At 35.2% G+C, this 21,923-nt stretch overlaps 1 protein-coding gene across 1 annotated transcript in view; it reads right to left on the reverse strand.

Moving 5' to 3' along the window:
* Positions 1-745: 745 nt before the first annotated feature.
* MLIP (muscular LMNA interacting protein) overlaps positions 746-21,923 on the reverse strand; it is a 112,120-nt gene continuing 90,942 nt past the window's right edge. The window contains 1 exon segment of the mRNA XM_024766048.1: positions 746-991. Within this exon segment, the coding sequence (XP_024621816.1) occupies positions 746-991 (246 nt within the window).

The raw sequence follows: 21,923 nt of genomic DNA on the forward strand, positions 1-21,923 counted from the left end.
GAGAATTTGCAAAACAAATGTTTTAAAACAAGATTTTACATTTTAAAAAAAGATTTAATTGCAGGTTGATTTTGACTAGTCAATTCTTTTAGAAAAGTTTCAAGGTCTGAGAGTCTGTGTTAAGCCAGAATGCCTTTATGGTGATGCTCAGAAGAGCAAAGGATGCTTATACATAAGCCTTATGTGCTATTGACTGCTTGCTTCTAATAGAATATATATGATTACATTCCAAAGCCAACTATAAGTATTTTTGCTGTTTTAAAAATATATATACATATTTTTTAGGTACTGAACACCTCATTACTTGTTACATATCCCATCACTATACATTATGAAGCAGATAGATACATTTTTAAATAAAATATTAATATTTATTGCAGATATCTGCAGAAATTCTAATTATTTATTTGCCCACTGACTTCAATTATAAATGCTTCCTCATCAAGGTATTGTCATTTTAAGAAGCTTTTTAAGAATGTTAAACTAAGACTAGAAGATAAATTAATAATGGCATCTTTTAAGGTTTTGAAACATGTCTTGGGATTTCCACCTTGGGATTAGAACATGAAACAATGAGCAATGCAAATTAGGAAATGACTTTTAAAGGAAACATAAATATTTCATAATTCCCCAAGATTAATTATTATCTTTTTTTAAGGACATGTGTCTTCACACAAATATTTAACATTCTTAATATATTTAAATATTCTTAATATATGTTTTGTCTACATATAAGTTTCGAAAGTTAAGCATGAAGAAGGTTCACAGCACAGGGCATTCTCACCTTATTATATGCGTTGTGACTAGACAGGGTGTGAGAATTCTCCTGTTCATCACTCAGGGAGAAGGAGGACAAGTGACTGAAGGGTCCTGGGGTAAGACAGTCAGCATGTGGGAGGGTCTGTGGATGCATCAGAGACTTAGCAGGAGGATGGAGTTTAGTTTGATATAAAGGATGGAGAGAAAAAGGCTTGGGAGGGACAGGCACATCCTGGGAAGAAGAAAGGCATAAAGAGGATGTTAGTGGGCAAAGGTCAAGCTCACTTGGAATTAAGTCTAAATATTATAGACTTTGCATCAGAATCTTTTACTAGTTGGAAGAAAACCTCCCTTCATATTCTGGATCCTCACAAGACTCCTGCTTTTATAGTGCATTGTCTGTCTCTTCCAGTAATTCCCGTTGGTCGCCCATCTCCAGCCTCTCCTGCAGAACTGATCAAGTGCCCACAGAGTCTCCCAACAGGGCCATGTTTGTTTAAGGAAGGAGAGAGCTCATCCCAAAGTGGGGAGGATGGGACTAGAAGAATTTTCATTGAAGAGGTAGTAACAGTGGAAATTAAATTAAAGGTGCTTGTGATTTGGTCTGGAAGAAACTGGGGGCAGAAAGGGGGAGGGCATCATAGAGGGTATCAAGTCATTGTATAATTCATGGTGCCATGAGTTTCCGGTTGAGCTGAGTATGGGGAAGGGCTCAGGAAGGGGTGAGTCTAGAAAGAATGAACGAAGATGTCCATTCCAGGCAGGGTGTTACTTTGGAAAGAAACTGGAGAACAAACAGACGTGCTCAAATGTAGAGGGGAAAGGTAATGAGGTCTTAACTAGAGAGGGTCTTTCCATCCCCTGGAAAGGGATGCCTGCCTGAGGAAGTCTTTGAGAAAGTAAGAGCTGCTAGATGAGGCCTTGAATTATGTGAACAGAACAAGGAAACCACAAGAGGAAAGTCATGAATCTACAAAGAAAACTCACAAGAAAGATTATATATATATATATATATATATATATATATATATATATATACCCATCATAAAAGAAAAGGGCTACTATTTTGCAGATCTTTTTAAAGCACCTCTTATATTCCTGAAATTTTTAATGTAATGTAATAAATTGACAGTGATTATCCTACAGTAAAACCTCTTAGGGGATAAAACTTCTAAAATAAAACCTGTTTTATTCACCTTTGAGACCTCAGCATCAAGCATAATGCCTAATAGAGCAGATGTTTAATGCAGTAACAATTGAGTTTTCAAAAGAATATAATATTTTCAATGAGGTCAAGAATGCCATTAGTAATGAATGAATGTGTTTGGCTTTGTGTGAAATGGAAATTCAGTACAAAATAATGCACATTGCTCAAAATGACATTCAGCTAAACAGGTAAATTCAACTTTTAAGACTATACAATTAATATTTCTTTTCATGTAAGCTGAATTGATTTTGCCAAAGCCATGTATTTTTAAGCCACCAATTGGTTTTCTAAAATTTATGCTGAATGTGTTTGCTGTCAGTAGATGCCCCCACAATGGGTTCAAACTTACTTTAAAAACTTACTTCAAAACATACTTTTAAAAATGCTTGGAAAATTTTAAGCAGGTTAGAAAATTAAATTCTAGGGTTTTTAAGTTTGTAAAAATGAGGGGTTTTAACCTTATGTGCCTTGAAAATATGACTAAAAGTGTTTTATTAGTTTCTTGTTTGTGCTTCAAGTGTTTATTTTATATATCAAGCAATTACAAATATACATTCTCATTTCACACACACAGACTACAAACATACACACAGACTACAAAAATACACTTATTAAAAAGATAGCATCCTATACACAGTGTTCTGCATCTTATTTGTTTGAGGTTTTTTTTTTTTTTTCCATTTGATTACAATTTTGGAACATTTCTATATCAGTACATGAAAGCTATGGATTCCCTATAACACACATTACTGAGTTGTCTCACTGATGATAATCATCATTCAGTGATTCTCTTGGAAGTCCCAGGTATATCACCTAAAATATTAAATCACCTAACACAGTCATAAATTTATCTCTTCTTTGCCAGTTTTTATACTTTGCAGGACTTTCTTTTGTCTAATCCCATTGGCTATTGCCTCTAACATTATTATTATTAAATAATAGTCACGTTAACATGCAATTTAATGGAAGGGTTGTAGTATTTGCCCACTAAAGATGGCTTTTAGATTAAAATGTATTCTAATTGAGTTTTATTTCTCAATCAACCATTTCATTATTTTATCAACAACTAATTAATCAGTGTGGAAAAGGATTAATATGAAAATTGAGTAGTAAGCACAAAGACTAGCTGTGTAAGAAAAAGACAGCATTGTTATTGATAGTTGACAGTGCCGAGGAAGAGGAGCTGAACAGTCTCTGGTTTATAGTCTGGCTTCAGCTTTTTGTGTTTTCCTTGAATGCTTTTTTTTAAATTTATTTATTTATCTTTATTGAAGTATAGTTGATTTACAATATTGTGTTAGTTTGGGTAGACAGCAAAATGATTCAGTTATACATACATATATCTCTTTTTTTCAGATTATTTTCCCTTATAGGTTATTACAAAATACTGAGTATACTTCCCTGTGCTATATAGTAGGTCCTGGCTGTTTATCTATTTTATATACAGTAGTGTGTATATGTTAATGTCAAACTCCTAATTTATCCCTCCCCCCACCTTTTCCCTTTGGTAACCATGAGTTTGTTTTCTATGTCTGTTTCTCTTTTGTATATAAGTTCATTTGTATCATTTGTCTCAGATGGTTCACGAATCCATTGTGAGAAAATGTCAGGAGGCAGCCTGTAGTGATCCAGGGGAATCCAAGAGTTCCTTATAGGGAGCAATCTAACCAAGGTCTAACCAATCCTGAGGGAGAAGTTTGAAGAGGGTGTGCTGCTCTGTGTTCTACGCTTCTAAGCTCTCTGGGCTAACCTCCATCTCTCAGGAGTCGGTCAAACCTGAACACTTCTGTAGGGTCAGATGGTATCAGCTATTCCAGGCAACTGGGCAGGGAGGAGAGAGCAGAATTTTATCAGCATTTGCACAGGCCAAAGAGAGCTAAGAATTTTGGACAAGTTCACTTGAGCACTGTCTGCGGTCAAGACTGTACAAAGCAGAAAGGACCGTTGGTGGTGACAGCCTCTACAGGTATGTCACTGGAGGCACGTTTTCCAATCTGTGCTGCTTGTCTTCTATGCTTTGTGTAGGTTGTTATCCTGCGATTCTTTTTACCTTCGTCCTGGGAATTTGCTTTGCTTTTCTCTTGTGTTTGATCTCCTGTTTCCAGTAGCCCATGTTTTTTCTTTTCCATGTTTCTTCTCATTCACTGGGACTTAAAGGAGCTTCCTGGGAAAATGGAATTTGGGAAGCCAATTTGTGACACCTTGCATGTTGAAAACTTTGTTCTGTCCTTGCATAATTTTTTGGACTAAATCATTTAATTTTTTTGGATTAAATCATTTAATTTTTAAAATTAAATCCAAAATTCTAAGTTGCAAAATAATTTCCTTCAGAATTTTGAAAGTATTGTTACACTGTAATAGTGTTACTACACTGTTACTATTTTACACAATTTTTTCAAAAACATATTTTTTATGTATGATTTCTACAGCTTTTCTGTTTTACAGTTATTTTTGTCAATTCTCATCAGTTCCTTTCTCTTGCTTTTCTTATGAGCAGGAGATCTTACTGTTCTTTAATTTTCCAAATTGAATATTTAATTGATTTATTTTTATTCTCTTATTCATTAAACATATTTAGAGTTATAAATTTTCTTCCAAGGGCTATTTTAACTATATTCTATAAGTTATAATAGATGATTTTTTCATTGTCTTTTTCTCCACATAGAAATTTTATTTTGATTTCCCCTTTAGTAAAATAATTTGTTAAAGAGCAAATTTTTCAACATACAGATGGCAGGGACTTTTTGTGTTTTCTAAATTTGTTATTAATTTATAAAATTTTTGTGATCAGAGAAATTTCTCTGTATTATTTTTATCTTGGTAGTTAATCGTTTTTTTACTGAGGTAGAGTTGATTTACAATATTATATAAATTTTAGGTGTACAACATTGTGATTCACAATTTAAAGATTATACTACATTTATAGTTATTATAAAATATTGGCTATATTCCCTGTGCTCTACAATGTATCTTTGTAGCTTATTTATTTTATAAATAAATAACTACATAGTAGTTTGTACTCTTAATTCTCTACCCCTATCCTGTATTACTTTTATCATGGCAACTAAAAGCTTTTCCTTTTGGGCCTAACCTCAATACATGGTTGGGTTTTGTGAAGAGTCCACAGATATGCAAAAGAATAGTTTCTGTTTTGGTTTGGCTTTTTTGCAGGATACAGAGCCCAACTACATATATATTAATTCAATTTACTTTAGAGGATCTATTTTTACTGTCCTATGTAATCTATCAACAACTATAAAATGAGTTATTTTACCACCAATATATTTTCACTTTTTCTCATCCTATCTCTTGCTTTTGCATTATGAGCATTGATGTTATATTTTAATGTTTAGATACTCTAATGATTGTATTTTCCATGTAAAGTTTATCCTTTAGCATATAAGGGGGTCTTGTTTGTCTTGTTTAAGGAAATTTTGGCCTGAATTCAACCTTCCCATTCTGAACATTATAACCTCTCCTTTCCTTTTGTTTGTAGCACCTAGAACACTTTGTTATCCTCAGCTGTTCTCAATCACTTGGTTTAACAGTCCCAGCTTAAAGACTGCTTTTTCTGTTATCTAATCTAGGAACTGTTCTTTTCCCTTTTTTAAAAATTTATTTATCTCAATAGTAAAGGAATCTTTCCTAGACCATAAATTTTTGCAAGAGGTTCATATGAGGAAGGGACCACCGCCTGAGATTGTCTTTGTGCTCCAAAGATACAGGCTTTGGGGTGTGAGTCTGTTTAGTCTTTATTTTTCCTCAAACAATGAAGACTGTCAGCTATACAGTATTTCACATAGCAACTTATCTGTGTCCAGGCTGTCACAGAAAGAGAGAGCCTCCTGCAAATATGACTTCCTCTGTGATTCACTCTATAGCCTTACCTCCTCCAATTCCTAGAACAAAATCAGTTCAGGGATCTTCTGTTGCCAACGTATGCACCCATGCAAAGACACGGGATTGGGGGTTTGCATATTAAGGTTTATCCCACACATCCAAGATGGGTATTTTCCCAAAGAACAGTGATTTCATTAAATTCACTTATTTTAGAGAATAAAATATATTCTGACTTATTTCTGGCTTATTTTTCCTTTAAAGTCTGAAAAAATGATTTTATTAAAGTCACTTATTTTAGAAAATAAAATACATGCTGACTTATTTTTCCTTTACGTCTGAAAAAAATGTCACTCATATATTTCATATTTAGAACACAAATGCTATAAATTGAGAATATTTTTAAATTTATACTTTGATCCGGCTGAATAATAAAATTCCAATATAATGTAATTTGCTTATTCTTACTTTTTCAAATCTTCAGTGGCATTTTCTATGCATTTTCTAATGGTATTTGATACAAAGGAATGAATTTCAGTTCATCATTCTTTTGTTTTTCTATGTATTATATTATGATGTTTACTGTAGCAGGAAGAACACATGTATCCCCAATTAAATTGGGTTTTCAATGTTTCCCTTATTAAGATTTCTCATAAAAGACTCTCAACATTTACTTAAGCAAAACTTTAAAAATTATAATATTGAGTACTCTTTGTCTTCAAACATTCCTGAAAATTGAACATCATTTCCAAGCCCCAGATGCCTACTTTGGAAATGTCTTACTAATTATGTTGTCATAATACAATTTTTACTTAAAATTCAAGGTAAAAATATAAGGTTAGGGCTAGGTATGTTAAAAATGAAAGTAGTTATGAAACAGAAACAGACTCACAGACATAGAGAACACACTTGTGTTTGCCAAGGGTGGGAGGTGGGGGAGAGGAATGGATTGGGAGTTTGGGATTAGAAGATACAAACTATTATATGTAGGATGGTTAAACAACAAGGTCCTACTCTATATAGAACAGGGAACTATATTCAGTATCCTGTGATAAACCATAATGAAAAAGAATATGAAAAAGAATGTAGTGTATAACTGAATCACTTCGCTGTAGAGCAGAAATTATCACAAAATTATAAATCAACTACACTTCAATAAAATTTTTAAAAATAATGAAAGCAGATATAAAATCTTATTGCAAATAATTTCAAAAATTTCAAAAAATTAGCCTACTTCTTGTCAAATTCCAGTAGGTTAACACTCATAAATATATAACTTATATTTATGGTTGATAACATAGCTTATCTAGACCTAGGTGTTACGTGATGACCTCTGTCATTTCTTATTGTTTATGTCTATATGAATAGTGGAATATTCAATCTAGATTATTTTGCAGGAGTCTTTTTAGTAAAGTTATCTTCTCACTCTCTGAAGATTATTTTAGTCAAAAATAATTGAAATGATAAGTCATATACCCAGTTGGGCACATGAACAGCAATAGGGTGCAACAGGCTTAAGGAATAGCCAACTAAGGACTCTCTGTCCATTGCAACAAGTTGGAGAGCCATGACTCTTTTTTTCACCCTCAGGACTATACTTACTAGATTCTTGTAGTTGAAAGAAGCTCAATGATGATGGAAAGTACAGGATGAGGCAAGAGACCCTTACTCAGGAAATCTCACCTAGAATATACATGAGCTGTGTCTAGCATTCAGAACTACAAAAGAGACCAATGTGAAACCATATACATCAGGAAAGCTTAAAATCTTTTTTTACTGCTTTAGGTTAGGAGTTAGCCAACTTTTTCTGTAAAGGTCCCGATACTGTATATTTTTTTTAACATCTTTATTGGAGTATAATCTCTTTACAATGGTGTGTTAGTTTCTGCTGTATAACAAAGTGAATCAGCTATACATATACATATATCCTCATATCTCCTCCCTCTTGCATCTCCCTCCCATCCTCCCTATCCCACCCCTCTAAGTGGTCACAAAGCACTGAGCTGACCTCCCTGTGCTATGCGGCTGCTTCCCATTAGCTATCTATTTTAAATTTGGTAGTGTATATAGTCCATGCCACTCTCTTACTTTGCCCCAGCTTACTCTTCCCACTCCCCGTGTCCTCAAGTCCATTCTCTACATCTGCGTCTTTATTCCTGCCCTGCCCCTAGGTTCTTCAGAACCATTATTATTTTTTTTTTAGATTCCATATTTATGTGTTAGCATACAGTATTTGTTTTTCTCTTTCTGACTTACTTCACTCTGTATGACAGACTCCAGGTCCATCCACCCCACTACAAATAACTCAATTCTGTTTCTTTTTATGGCCGAGTAATATTCCATTGTATATATGTGCCACATCTTCTTTATCCACTCATCTGTCAGTGGACACTTAGGTTGCTTGTATGTCCTGGCTATTGTAAATAGAGCTGGAATGAACATTGTGGTACATGACTCTTTTTGAATTATGGTTTTCTTAGGGTATATGCCCAGTAGTGGGATTGCTGGGTCATATGGTAGTTCTATTTTTAGATTTCTAAGGAACCTCCATACTGTTCTCCATAGTGGCTGTATCAATTTACATTCCAACCAATGGACAGCTCATCCAAAATGAAAACAAATAGGGAAACACAAGGTTTAAGTGGCACATTAAACAAGATGGACTTAATTGATATTTATAAGACATTCCATCCAAAAACAACAGAATACGCTTTCTTCTGAAATGCTCATGGAACATTCTCCAGCATAGATCATATCTTGGGTCACAAACCAAGCCTTGGTAAATTTAAGAAAATTGAAATCATATCAAATATCTTTTCTGACCACAATGCTATGAGACTAGATATCAATTACAGGAAAAGAATCTGTAAAAAATGCAAACACATGAAGGCTAAACAATATACTACTAAATAACCAAGAGATCACTGAAGAAATCAAAGAGGAAATAAAAAAATACCTAGAAACAAATGACAGTGTAAACACGATGATCCAAAACCTATGGGATGCAGCAAAAGCAGTTCTAAGAGGGAAGTTTATAGCAATACAATCCTACCTCAAGAAACAAGGAACATCTCAAATAAACAACCTAAACTTACACCTAAAACAATTAGAGAAAGAAGAACAAAAAAACCCCAGGTACCGTATTTTGTAGGCTTTGCAAACCATATATTCTGTCACAATTACTACTGCTATGGTAGTGTGAAAGCAGCCTCGGATAATATATAAATGAATAAGCATGACTGTGTGCCAATAATGCTTTATGGAAGAGGTGGTGAATCAGATCTGACCCACAGGCTATAGCTTCTAAACCTAAAGGTTTGAAAACAACACACATTAATAAAATCTTTTTAACGTTTGACCTGCACCCTACCTCCCTTCCAATGAATTATCTTGAGGTTGGTACATTTTTCTTTGGAGATCACTATTCAAAATGATTCTTGAAAATGAGCATCATTCTACGCTGCTTTGATATTCAATAGATGAATCTCATAAGGTTCTAGTTTTTGAGGGAAGAACAGGAATCGTAAAATTCTCTTGTATGTGTTTTTAATCAGTGAGATATGTAACATAGTTATTTCCCATAAAATCCTTACAGTGCTTTTCACTTACTTGAGAATTGTCTTTTTCAATGTAAAAATACTTAGAACAAATTTTTCAAAAGAAAAGAAGCTTTATTTAAGAGCTTTATTTTTAAAAAAGAATTGACAATTTGGCTTGATTATCATATCCTGCAAAACTTCAAGAACACACGAAGTTATGAAGCAAATAACATCTTTGTTCATTACAGAAAGATTACCAAAAACATGCAGAGAATAAATTTATTTAGCTTTATTTGTTAAAAGAACTACAGAGCCAGTAGAATTAGATATTGACAGAGACATCATAAAAGTAATGCTATAGCAATATCTGATGCATTCATCACTCTAGAAGAAGCCCACTTTCTACTCAGCCATCAAGTCAAATTGTTTAACCATAAAAGCTCTTTCCATTGCAACACTCAAAAGGACATTGGAATGCATATGGGCTCTTCATTAAAGCCTACCCATCTGAGGCTCTTTTGTTCCATCTGTTTTTTTAAACCTCCTTTCCTGTGGTTTGGTAGTGAAAGGTGAAAATCCATTTTCCCTTTGCTCTCACTGTCCCCTCTACACACCACACACAGTTATCTGTGCCTTTTGAAACTCAGAGCACCACTGCGTGAAATTACTGGAGGCTTTAACTCCATACTTTCTTCCCTCTTCCCACCTCTTTGGGAAAATGATTTTTTTCTTTTTTTAACAACACATTTTTAAATGCAGCACTTATAGTCAGCTTTTCTTTTCTGCCTGGAGCCTATAGTAATCCAAAATCAGAATTTTAGCATTTCTGCTAAAGTTTTAATTTAAAACAACACCCCGTTCATAAAGTCAAGGACGATTACAATGTATTTCTTAAAGAGTGCCTCCTTCGGCCAAAGAGCTATCGACATTTTACAGACATGGTCTCAGAAACTCCAAATTACTAAGAGATTCTAATCATCTACATTTCACTAAGATCAAGCCAAGATAACTTAGGTCTCTTAATTTTGAACATATGGCATAACTTCTTGCTTATCAGCCCTAATTTTAAAGCATCCATGTGAATTTTAAAAACAGACATACTTAAAGCAACACATCTATTTCAGACCCTGACTTGAACAAAAAAATTTGAACTTGTTAAATATGAAAAAGTTAGCATATGCTTAGCTACTTCAAATTCCCTATTTAAAAAAATTAAAGGACTAAAACATAATTGTGAAGATAGGATTTGGATTATTCAGTTCTGAAAGTTTGTGGTTGTCTGAAAGCAAGTTTCACAGAGCAGATAACATAGATAAAGTGTGAAGATATTTGACTAAGACATGCTCAAGAGAAAAGAAAGAGGAAGTATTTTATAATCAATCACAGTGGGCACTAGAGCATGAAAATGCTGAGTTTTATGTTTCTCTATACATATAGTTTAATTTTCATCCTACATTCTGACATGGATGCATTTGGGGAAAAAGGTGCAATTTAAGTTGAAGAAGTTAGAAAGTAACACAGAAAAGAGGCTTCTCTGATTTCTCATCATGGTGGGAAGAAAGAAGAGAATGTATTTGGCGGCCCTTTAGTAGGAAGTCAACTCCTTTCTTCCAAAATTATAATGCTCCTAAAAGAAATGATAACAACAGTAAACATTTAAAAATTTGCATTCTCTTTAAAGTGTCCAGAGCTCTTTCACAGTGACTGTTTCATTTAATCATGAATGGGTATGAGTATGGGTACCATTAGAAATGAGATTAGTAGCCCCATTTTTCTAGGATGAAACTGAAGTTCAGAGAGTTGACTGATCTTCCCAGGATCACACCAAACCCATGTTCTTTCCATTGCATTCTATCGTAATGTTTCTTTCCTTTGCAGGAAGCAGGAAAGTTACTGCTGGAGCAGTAGGCTCCAGTAACCAATAGTGAAGGTAGGGTCCCTTAATGGATTAGGTAACCAGAGGGCCAGGCCTTGGAGTCTGTAGCCTGAGTGTGAAGTAGACAGGTAAGGGCGAGAAAGTACAGAGGGTTGCAGAGAAGGTTAAGAGTAGCAGGAAGGAGACAGCGACCAAGGTTCAGATATTTAGAACCCACTAGGATATAAGCTTCATGGGATCAAGGATATTGTCTGCTCTGTTTACTGAGAAAGCACCCATATCTTTATTGGCACAAACATAAATGGCTGGATGCTAAGAAGAGACAGAAGGGAAGTGAATGTGGACAGAAGTAACGACACCATTCATCAGGGACACCATCCACAGCAAGGACTACAAGCCCAGGAATACTTTCCAGTCCCTTCTCCCCTACACTCCTGTGCTCTGTGGTCCTTCCACCAACATGGGCAGCTAAGGCTTAATACCATCTTCATATCTCAGGGTAGGATTTTGGTGGTGATTGTTAAAACTGAATTTCAAAGAGAAATTCAGTACATTTAATGTACAAGATACATTAAATGTATCCTTCATATTGTTCATGTTAACAAAGTGTTATAATTTTAAAGAAAAATGATCTTGTGGTTTTTAATATCCTGAGGTTTTGTTCCTTTGACTCTACTATGGTTTTACCAAGAAATTTAAGTGAAAGTGTTGATGTTCACCAACTAAATTGTGTTTCCTGTACACAGCCTGTCACCCAGTCTAAAATCACCTTTCAGAGAGATCTAGAAAGGCAAAAATTGTCCCCAAAGTTCATTACAAGTGTTATCCCAGAGTCTTTTGTGATTATGAAACAAAGGAATCAAAGCATGGTGTCTTCTACACTTAAAGGATGCAGAAACAAGAAATCCAGACACAGCCAAGACTTCACTTTCATTATAGAAAGCACCTTTGTTTAAATTTTAGGTTGCCTACTTAGCCTTCCTATTCAGGATATTTGCAACGGAAATAGTTGTCAAGTTTGCCAATGTAAAAAAAGGAAAAAAGTAATTTAAGTAGCAAATACCAGGACCCTGACACAGGCTGTTATATATGTGTGTCTTTTATATGAACACACACACACACACACACACACACACACACACACACACACATATATATAAATGTATATATGTTATATATACATTTATATATGTATATATAAATTTAACTTTGAAAAGAAATCATTTCTCTCCCAGGGATTTTAGTTTAAGGAAAAGCAAAACAAAGTATAGTTATTCAAAGGGAAATAATGACAATGAATCATATTGATAATTTCTTATTACTCCACAAATAGGAAGTAAATAGGACATGATTTTTTTAAAAAGGAAAAAAATCAAAATAAAAGAAAATATTCCCTACTCCAATTTTCTCAATCAAAAAGAAAAGAATCAAAGTAAACTATGGGGGTAGAATTAGTCTTATTTGTCATGATTTTGACCTAGACAGTAGATTATAAGATTTTCCATCTCTCCAAAGTTATGACATGATTAATACTTGCTTTTTTTTTTTTGGATCATCTAAGGATGTGAAATATCAGAAGGGTTCCAGCAATATTTAAGGGCACGAACACAGAATTTCATAGTAAGGAGGTACCTTTGAAAGTACTTCATACAACACACTCATTTTGAAGATGTGTAATTAAATCCAGGATCAGGAATGACTTAGTCTAACAGCATGCATTTTAAGAGTTTAACATCAGACTGCCTGACTTTTTTAAATTTCTCTTTCAGTTAATTGTCTTTACACCTAACAATTGGGGAAATACAAGAAAGAGAAATGTCTAGAAAAGTGGTAAAGCCATAATTTTGCTGACATAGAGCCAAGGAAAATGTATGTCCCTTGTCAAACAGGGCTATCATTATGAGTAGTGGCTCTATGGAATGTGGAAATTCTCATAAATGGAGGCTTAGTTACCTCTTTTGTGTAAATCAAATATGGAAAAGTTCTTAGTTCAAACACAAAAGAAGACACCTAATCAATGTTGTTTGAAGGGAAATGCCCCTGGCAGGGGTAGCTTTGAGCATCATTAGTCATAGAATTCTTGGAGCTGGAAGGGAGGCAATAGGTGGGCTAGCCCAGGGTCTCTCAACCCCAGCATTAGTGACATTTAGGGTAGGATAAGTCTTTGCTGTGGGGGACTGTCCTGGATACTGTAGGATGTTTAGCAGCATCCCTGGCCTCTACCCACTGGGTGTCAGCAGCATGCTCAGCCCCAGTCATGACAGTAATATCTGGGGCAAAGTCATGCCAGTTGAGAACCACGGGTCCCCTCGTTTCACAAATGCACTGAGTAGAACTGGTTAACCACACAATCACAACTAGAACACATACTTCAGAGCTCTTTCTGAAACACCAACCTGCCCTAGTTTCCCTTTGGTTCAATTATGTATCATAATGAATAAGGGCATCCAGATCTTGCATGAATGTGGTTTCTGAAATGTGAAGTGAAACTAGCCTGACCTTAGAATATGCTGCAAAGGGCCAGTCCTTCTATCAAATGCAATTCATGAGGGCCTAATACTTCCCAAAAGCCATTAAGCCACAGATTGAGAAAAACACCTCTATTTTTCTGAGCCTACCTTATGGGATAAATATCATATATACTTGCTTTTACTTGAGCAGGTAAAAGATGCTAAGCCTCTCAGCTCTACTGGACAAAGATAACTGACAATCTGGGTCCTGGTAAGTTGTTTCTTACCAAATGCATTTTCTGTTTTCAAGGAAAAGTAAGGTAAAAAATATTAAAGATCTAAAGGTTCAAAAAACAAATTCGTATTTGGATGGCTGGGTTACAGTAGATTAAATTTCACTTAGGATGTCTAGATTTGGAGGTTAGAACATTATTTTTAAAAACCCTATAAACCTACCAGCTCTCCCATCTCAAAGGAATAACCAGTTTTGAACTTACAAATTTAACTACAGATTGTTCTTTTCACACAGCCTTTGTGATAAAGAAAAATACATTTTTAACCCTGGCTTTCTTTTTTTCCATATATTTATTTTAAATCAATTGCTTCACTAACCTGATTTCAGTTTTCACAGATTGGACTTCTAAAGCTGTCTTTGTTTTCTTTAACGGAACTTAAAAAATAGTTTATTTACCAGTTTTAGCTCTCTGTTTCATTCTGTCCTGTGCACCCTCTTGATTGCTCTTCTCATTTGGATTTATTGTTTTCTCTGCCAGAATGACAAACTCACAGTTATTTTATCTTAGATCACAGTGAGGAAGAGAAAGTTTCCAAGTCTCTTCATATGACTCAGCTTCAAACTTCTATATCTTGCTGTGACCTTTACATTTGTCATCATGCAAAGCTGGTCTAATCTCACTCACATTTTAAAATATCTAACAATCTCTCCAATGGTTAGAGATTATAACATTTATTCTAAACACATCAATCTTAGCATTTATATTCAAAGAATACATATAGTTTTTTACTACATCCTCCTCTAAATATATTCTACCTAGAGTCCATTTCTCATAGGTCAAAGAAAATGTTCATAGAGAAAAGAAAACCACAAGCCCCTCACCCAGGTTGCATTTCCTACGTACACTTATTGATAACTAGCCCCCCAGATATGTTAAGGAAGTTGTAGAATTGAATCTACAATTAGAGGGGGAGAGAGGAGATCATTGTAGACAATGTCCTGGGAGAGGTGTGACATACAGTATAAAAGACAAAACTATACCAAAGCCATGTTGTTGTCACCATATAGTTCTATTCACAGGCTGTCACTGACTTAAAGTTCAAGAAGTTTTGAGAAATAGACTCCTCTGAAGTAAAACATAAGAACACATCTTTTCTCTTGCCAACAAATAAAATGAACTTTCTAAACTTCGAATAATATTTATTTTGGCTATTGCTTAAAATTATTTTTACGCAGCTACCTTCTCCTCTTAAAATTCTGTTGTCTGATACTTTTCAGGTGAAACCAATAGAGAATTTTAAACTCTGTTTTAACAGAACCTTATTTTAAGTACTATTTGTCTTGCCATTCCCTGGCTTTTCTCACACAAATATAAAGGAAATAAAACCTTACTTTAAAACCATAATATACAAAAATGTTTAAATAAAAATAAAATAAAACAATTTTTTTTTAATTTTAAAAATTTGAAGAAAGAAACTAAGCCTTCCAAATAGAAGTAATAAAAGTTTAGATATAATGACTACAGCTTTTTATTTCATAAACTTCAACCCTATTAGATGTAGATAAAAATGAAAATAAAGATTGAATTCAACCAAAACAAAAAACAAAAAAAAGGAATATAATTTACATGAGAGGTTCTAAATATGGTAACCATCACCTCTCATAAATAAAGATATCTGGGGACATCACGAGTTAACAAAACATAGGACATATTTATATAAAGCTTTCAGATTATCATTGTTTCCCAATAGACTGGGGTACAGTCAGACACTACATATTCACCAATTTGTTAAACTACTAATGCTTCAAAGCTTAACTAATTATTAGAATTCAGTTGCTTAACTAATTATTAGAATTATTCCATTTATTATGACAGAAGTGGCAAAGGTCTTCTTTGTGTGTCTGTTTTAAGGCAAGTAAAAAGACTCCCTCTTGTGAGAGCACCGGAATCACAATTAACTGCTGAACCATCATTGACAGGAAAACACTGAACTCACCAAAAAAGATACCCCACGTCCAGAGAAAAAGGTGAAGCCACAATGAGATGGTAGGAGGGGCGCAATCACAATAAAATCAAATCCCATAACTGCTGGTTGTGTGACTCACAAACTTGAGAACATTTATAACACAGAAGTCCACCCACTGGAGTGAAGGTTCTCAGCCCCACATCAGGCTTCCCAACTTGAGGGTCCAGCAATGGGAGAAGGAATTCCTAGAGAATCAGACTTTGAAAGTTAGTGGGATTTGATTGCAGGACTTTGACAGGACTGGGGAAAGCAGAGATTCTACTCTTGGAGGGCACACACAACATAGTGTGTGCTTCGGGACCCAGGGGAAGGAGAAGTGACCCCATAGGAGACTGAACCAGAACTACCTGCTAGTGTTGGAGAGTCTCCTGAAGAGGCAGGGGGTGGCTGTCTTTCACCATGAGGACAAGGACACTGGCAGCAGAAGATCTGGAAAGTAATCCTTGGCATGAACCCTCCCAGAGTCCATCATTAGCCCCACCAAAGAGCTGGGTATGATCCACTGTTGGGTCAGCTCAGGCAAAACAACCAAAAGGGAGTGAATCCAGCCCCACCCATCAGCCCCACCTTCATCCTCAGTGGATGAGGATTAGATAGCCTCATCCACCAGAGGGCAGATAGCAGGAGAGAGATGAACTACAGTCCTGCAGCCTTTGGGACAAAAACCACATTCGCAGAAAGATAGACAAGAAGAAAAGGCAGAGGGCTATGTACCAGATGAAGGAACAAGACAAAACCCCAGAAAAACAACTAAAGGAAGTGGAGATAGGAAAACTTCCAGAAAAAGAATTCAGAATGATGATAGTGAAGATAATCCAGGACCTCAGAAAAAGAATGGAGGCAAAGATTTAGAAGATGCAAGAAATGTTTAACAAAGATCTAGAAGAATTAAAGAACAAACACCTAGAAGAATTAAAGAACAAACAAACAGATATGAACAATACAATAACTGAAATGAAAAATACACTAGAAGGAATCAATAGCAGAATAACTGAGGCAGAAAAACGGATAAGTGAACTGGAAGACAGAATGGTGGAATTCACTGACGCAGAACAGAATAAAGAAAAAAAAATGAAAAGAAGTGAAGGCAGCCTAAGAGACCTCTGGGACAACATTAGATGCAACAACATTCACAATATAAGGGTCCCAGAAGGAGAAGAGAGAGAGAGAAAGGACCTGAGAAAATATTTGAAGATATTATAGTCGAAAACTTCCCTAACATGGGAAAGGAAATAGCCACCCAACCACCCAACCCCAGGAAGTGAAGACAGTCCCAAGCAGGATAAACCCAAGGAGAATGATGCCAAGACACATAGTAATCAAACTGACAAAAATTAAAGACAAAGAAAAATTATTGAAAGCAACAAGGGAAAATGACAAGTAACATACAAGGGAACTCCCATAAGGTTGACAACTGATTTTCAGTAGAAAGTCTACAAGCAAGAAGGGAGTGGCATGATATATTTAAAGTGATGAAAGGGAAGAACCTGCAACCAAGATTACTCTACCCAGCAAGGATCTCATTCAGATGTGACAGAGAAATCAAAAGCTTTACAGAGAGGCAACAGCTAAGAGAATTCAGCACCACCAAACCAGCTCTACAACAAATACTAAAGGAACTTCTCTAAATCGGTAACACAATGGAAGAAAAGGACCTAAAAAAAAAAAAAACACATTACAGGGCTTTCCTGGTGGCACAGTGGTTGAGAGTCTCCCTGCCGATGCAGGGGACATGGGTTCATGCCCCGGTCCGGGAAGATCCCACGTGCCGCGAAGTGGCTGGACCCATGAGCCATGGCTGCTGAGCCTGCATGTCCAGAGCCTGTGCTCCACAGCAGGAGAGGCCACAACAGTGAGAGACCCGTGTACGGCCAAAAAAAAAAAACAAAAACACATTACAAATAAATACTGGTAATAGGAACATATACACCGATAATTACCTCAAACACGAACAGATTAAATGCTCCAACCAAAAGACGCATGCTCGCTGAATGGATACAAAAACAATACCCGTACATATGCTGTCTACAAGAGACCCACTTCAGACCTATGGACACATATAGAATGAAAGTGAGGGGATGGACAAAAATATTCCATGCAAATAGGAATCAAAAATCAAATACACTAAACTTTAAAATAAAGAATGTTACAAGAGACAAAGAGGGACACTACATAATGATCAAGGGATCAATCCAAAAAGAAGATATAACAATTATAAATATATATGCACCCAACATAGGAGCACTTCAATACATAAGGAAACTGCTAACAGCTTTAAAACGGGAAATTGACAGTAACACAATAATAGTGGGGGACTTTAACACCTCACTTACATCAATGGACAGATCATCCAAACAGAAAATTAATAAGGAACCACAAGCTTTATATAACACAATAGATCAAATAGATTTCACTGATATTTATAGGGCATTCCATCCCAAAACAGAAGATTACACTCTCTTCTCAAGTGCACATGGAACATTCCCCAGGATAGATCACATCTTGGGTCACAAATCAAGCCTCAGTAAAGTTAAGAAAATTGAAATCATATCAAGCATCTTTGCTGACCACAATGCTATGAGATTCGAAATCAATTACAGGTAAAAAAACATAACGAACACAAACACATGGTGGCTAAACAATACATTACTAAATAACCAAGAAATCACTGAAGATATCAATGAGGAAATCAAAAAATACCTACAGACAAATTACAATGAAAACAAAATGATCCAAACTGTATGGGATGCAGCAAAAGCAGTTCTAAGAGGGAACTTTATAGCAATAACATCCTACCTCAAGAAACAAGAAAAATCTCAAATAAACAACCTAACCTTACACCTAAAGCAATTAGAGAAAGAAGAAAAAAACCCCACAAAGTTACTAGAAGGAAAGAAATCATAAAGATTAGAGCAGAAATAAATGAAAAAAAAACAAAGAAAACAATAAGAAAGATCAGTAAAACTAAAAGCAGGTTCTTTGAGAAGATAAACCAAATTGATAAACCATTAGCTAGACTCATCAAGAAAAAGAGGGAGAGGACTCAAATCAATAAAATTAGAAATGGAAAAGGAGAAGTTAAAACAGACACCACAGAAATACAAAACATCCTACGAGACTACTACAAGCAATTCTATGACAATAAAAAGGACAACCTTGAAGATATTTTCAAATTCTTAGAAAAGTATAACCTTCCAAGACTGAACCAGGAAAAAATAGAAAATATGAACAGACCAATCACAAGTAATGAAATTGCAACTATGATTAAAAATCTTCCAACAAGCAAAAGTCCAGGACCAGATGCCTTCACAGGTGAATTCTATCAAACATTTAGAGAAGAGCTAACACTCATCCTTCTCAAACTCTTACAAAATATTGCAGAGGAAGGAACACTCCCAAATTCATTCTATGAGGCCACCATCACCCTGATACCAAAACCAGAAAAAGATACTAGAAAAAAGAAAATTACAGACTAATATCACTGATGAATATAGATGCAAAAATCCTCAACAAAATACTAGCAAACAGAATCCAACAACACATTAAAAAGATCACACACCCCAGGTATGCAAGGATTCTTCAACATACACAAATCAATCAATGTGATACACCATATTAACAAATTGAAGAATAAAAACCATATGATCTTTTCAAATGATGCAGAAAAAGCTTTTGAAAAAATTCAACACCCATTTATGATAAAAACTCTCCAGAAAGTGGGCATAGAGGGAACCTACCTCAACATAATAAAGGCCATATACAACAAACCCACAGCCAACAATATTCTCACTGGTGATAAACTGAAAGCATTTCCTCTAAGATCAGGAACAAGACAAGGTTGTTCACTCTTGCCACTATTATTCAACATAGTTTTGGAAGTCCTAGCCACAGCAATCAGAGAAGAAAAAGAAATAAAAGGAATACACATTGGAAAAGAAGAAGTAAAACTGTCACTTTTTGCAGATGACATGGTACTATACATAGAGAATCCTAAAGATGCTACCAGAAAAATACTAGAGCTAATCAGTGAATTTTGTAAAGTTGCAGGATACAAAATTAATGCACAGAAGTCTCTTGCATTCCTATACACTAATGATGAAAAATGTGAAAGAGAAATTATGGAAACACTCCCATTTACCATTGCAACAGAAAGAATAAAATACTTAGGAATAAACCTACCTAGGGAGAAAAAAGACATGTATGCAGACAACTATAAGACACTGATGAAAGAAATTAAAGATGATACAAACAGATGGAGAGATATGCCATATTCTTGGATTGGAAGAATCAGCATTGTGAAAATGACTAGACTATCCAAAGCAATCTACATATTCAATGCAATCCATATCAAATTACTAATGGCATTTTTCACAGAACTAGAACAAAAAATCTTAAAATTTGTATGGAAAACACAAAAGACCCTGAATAGCCAAAGCAGTGTTGAGGGAAAAAAACGGAGCTGCAGGAATCAGACTCCCTAACTTCAGACTATACTACAAAGCTACAGTAATGAAGACAGTATGGTACTGGCACAAAAACAGAAATATAGATCAATGGAACAGGATAGAAAGTCCAGAGATAAACCCACACACCTATGGTCAACTAATCTATGACAAAGGAGGCAAGGATATACAATGGAGAAAAGACAGTCTCTTCAATAAGTGGTGTTGGAAAAACTGGACACCTACATGTGAAAGAATGAAATTAGAACACTTCCTAACACCATACACAAAAATAAACTCAAAATGGAGAGACTTAAATATAAGAGTGGACTCTTTAAACTCTTAGAGGAAAACATCAGAAGATCACTCTGACATAAATCACAGCAAGAGCTTTTTTGATACACCTCCTAGAGTAATGGAAATAAAAACAAAAACAAACAAATGGTACCTAATGAAACTTAAAAGCTTTTGCAAAGCAAAGTAAACTACAAACAAGATGAAAAGAAAGCCCTCAGAATGGGAGAAAATATTTGCAAACGAATCAATGGACAAAGGATTAATCTCCAAAATATATAAACAGCTCATGCAGCTCAATATTAAAAAAACAAACAATCCAATCCAAAAATTGGCAGAAGACCTAAATAGATATTTTCCCAAAGAAGACATACAGATGGCCAAGAAGCACATGAAAAGCTGCTCAACATCACTAATTATTAGAGAAATGCAAATCAAAACTACAGTGAGGTATCCCATCACACCAGTTAGAATGGGCATCATCAGAAAATCTACAAACAACAAACGCTGGAGAGGGTGTGGAGAAAAGGGGTCCCTCTTGCACTGTTGGTGGGAATGTAAATTGATACAGCCACAATGGAGAACAGTATGGAGGTTCCTTAAAAAACTAAAACTAGAATTACCATATGACCCAGCAATCCCACTACTAGACATATATCCGGAGAAAACCATAATTCAAAAACACACATGCACCCCAATGTTCATTGCAGCACTATTTATAATGGCCAGGTCATGGAAGCAACCTAAATGCACATCAACAGATGGAATGGATAAAGAAGATATGGTACATATATACAGTGCAATATTACTCAGCTATAAAAAGGAACAAAATTGGGTCATTTGTAGAGAGGTGGATGGATCTAGAGACTGTCATATGGAGTGAAGTAAGTCAGAAAGAGAAAAACAAATATTCTGTAAGGCAGAAATGGAGACACAGATATAGGGAACAAACGTATGAACACCAAGGGGGGAAGTGTTGGGGGGAGTGATGAATTGGGAGATTGGGATTGACATATATACACTAATATGTATAAAATGTATAACTAATTAGAACCTGCTATATAAAAAATTAAAGAAAATTCTAAAATTGAAAAAGATAAATAAATAAAGCAAGTAAAAATCTAAGATTTTTAAACCTACATAAAGCAATGGAAGAGGGGCAGGAGAAGAAATCTGCTGTGGAAACCCTTACCCTTAGCAATGTGGAAACCTGCACCCCTTAGTTCCTGTCTTCCTTGGTACATACACAAGTCAAGA

Source organism: Neophocaena asiaeorientalis, unplaced genomic scaffold (genome assembly GCF_003031525.2).
Source record: "Neophocaena asiaeorientalis asiaeorientalis breed wild unplaced genomic scaffold, Neophocaena_asiaeorientalis_V1.1 scaffold46, whole genome shotgun sequence".
Taxonomy (NCBI): domain Eukaryota; kingdom Metazoa; phylum Chordata; class Mammalia; order Artiodactyla; family Phocoenidae; genus Neophocaena; species Neophocaena asiaeorientalis.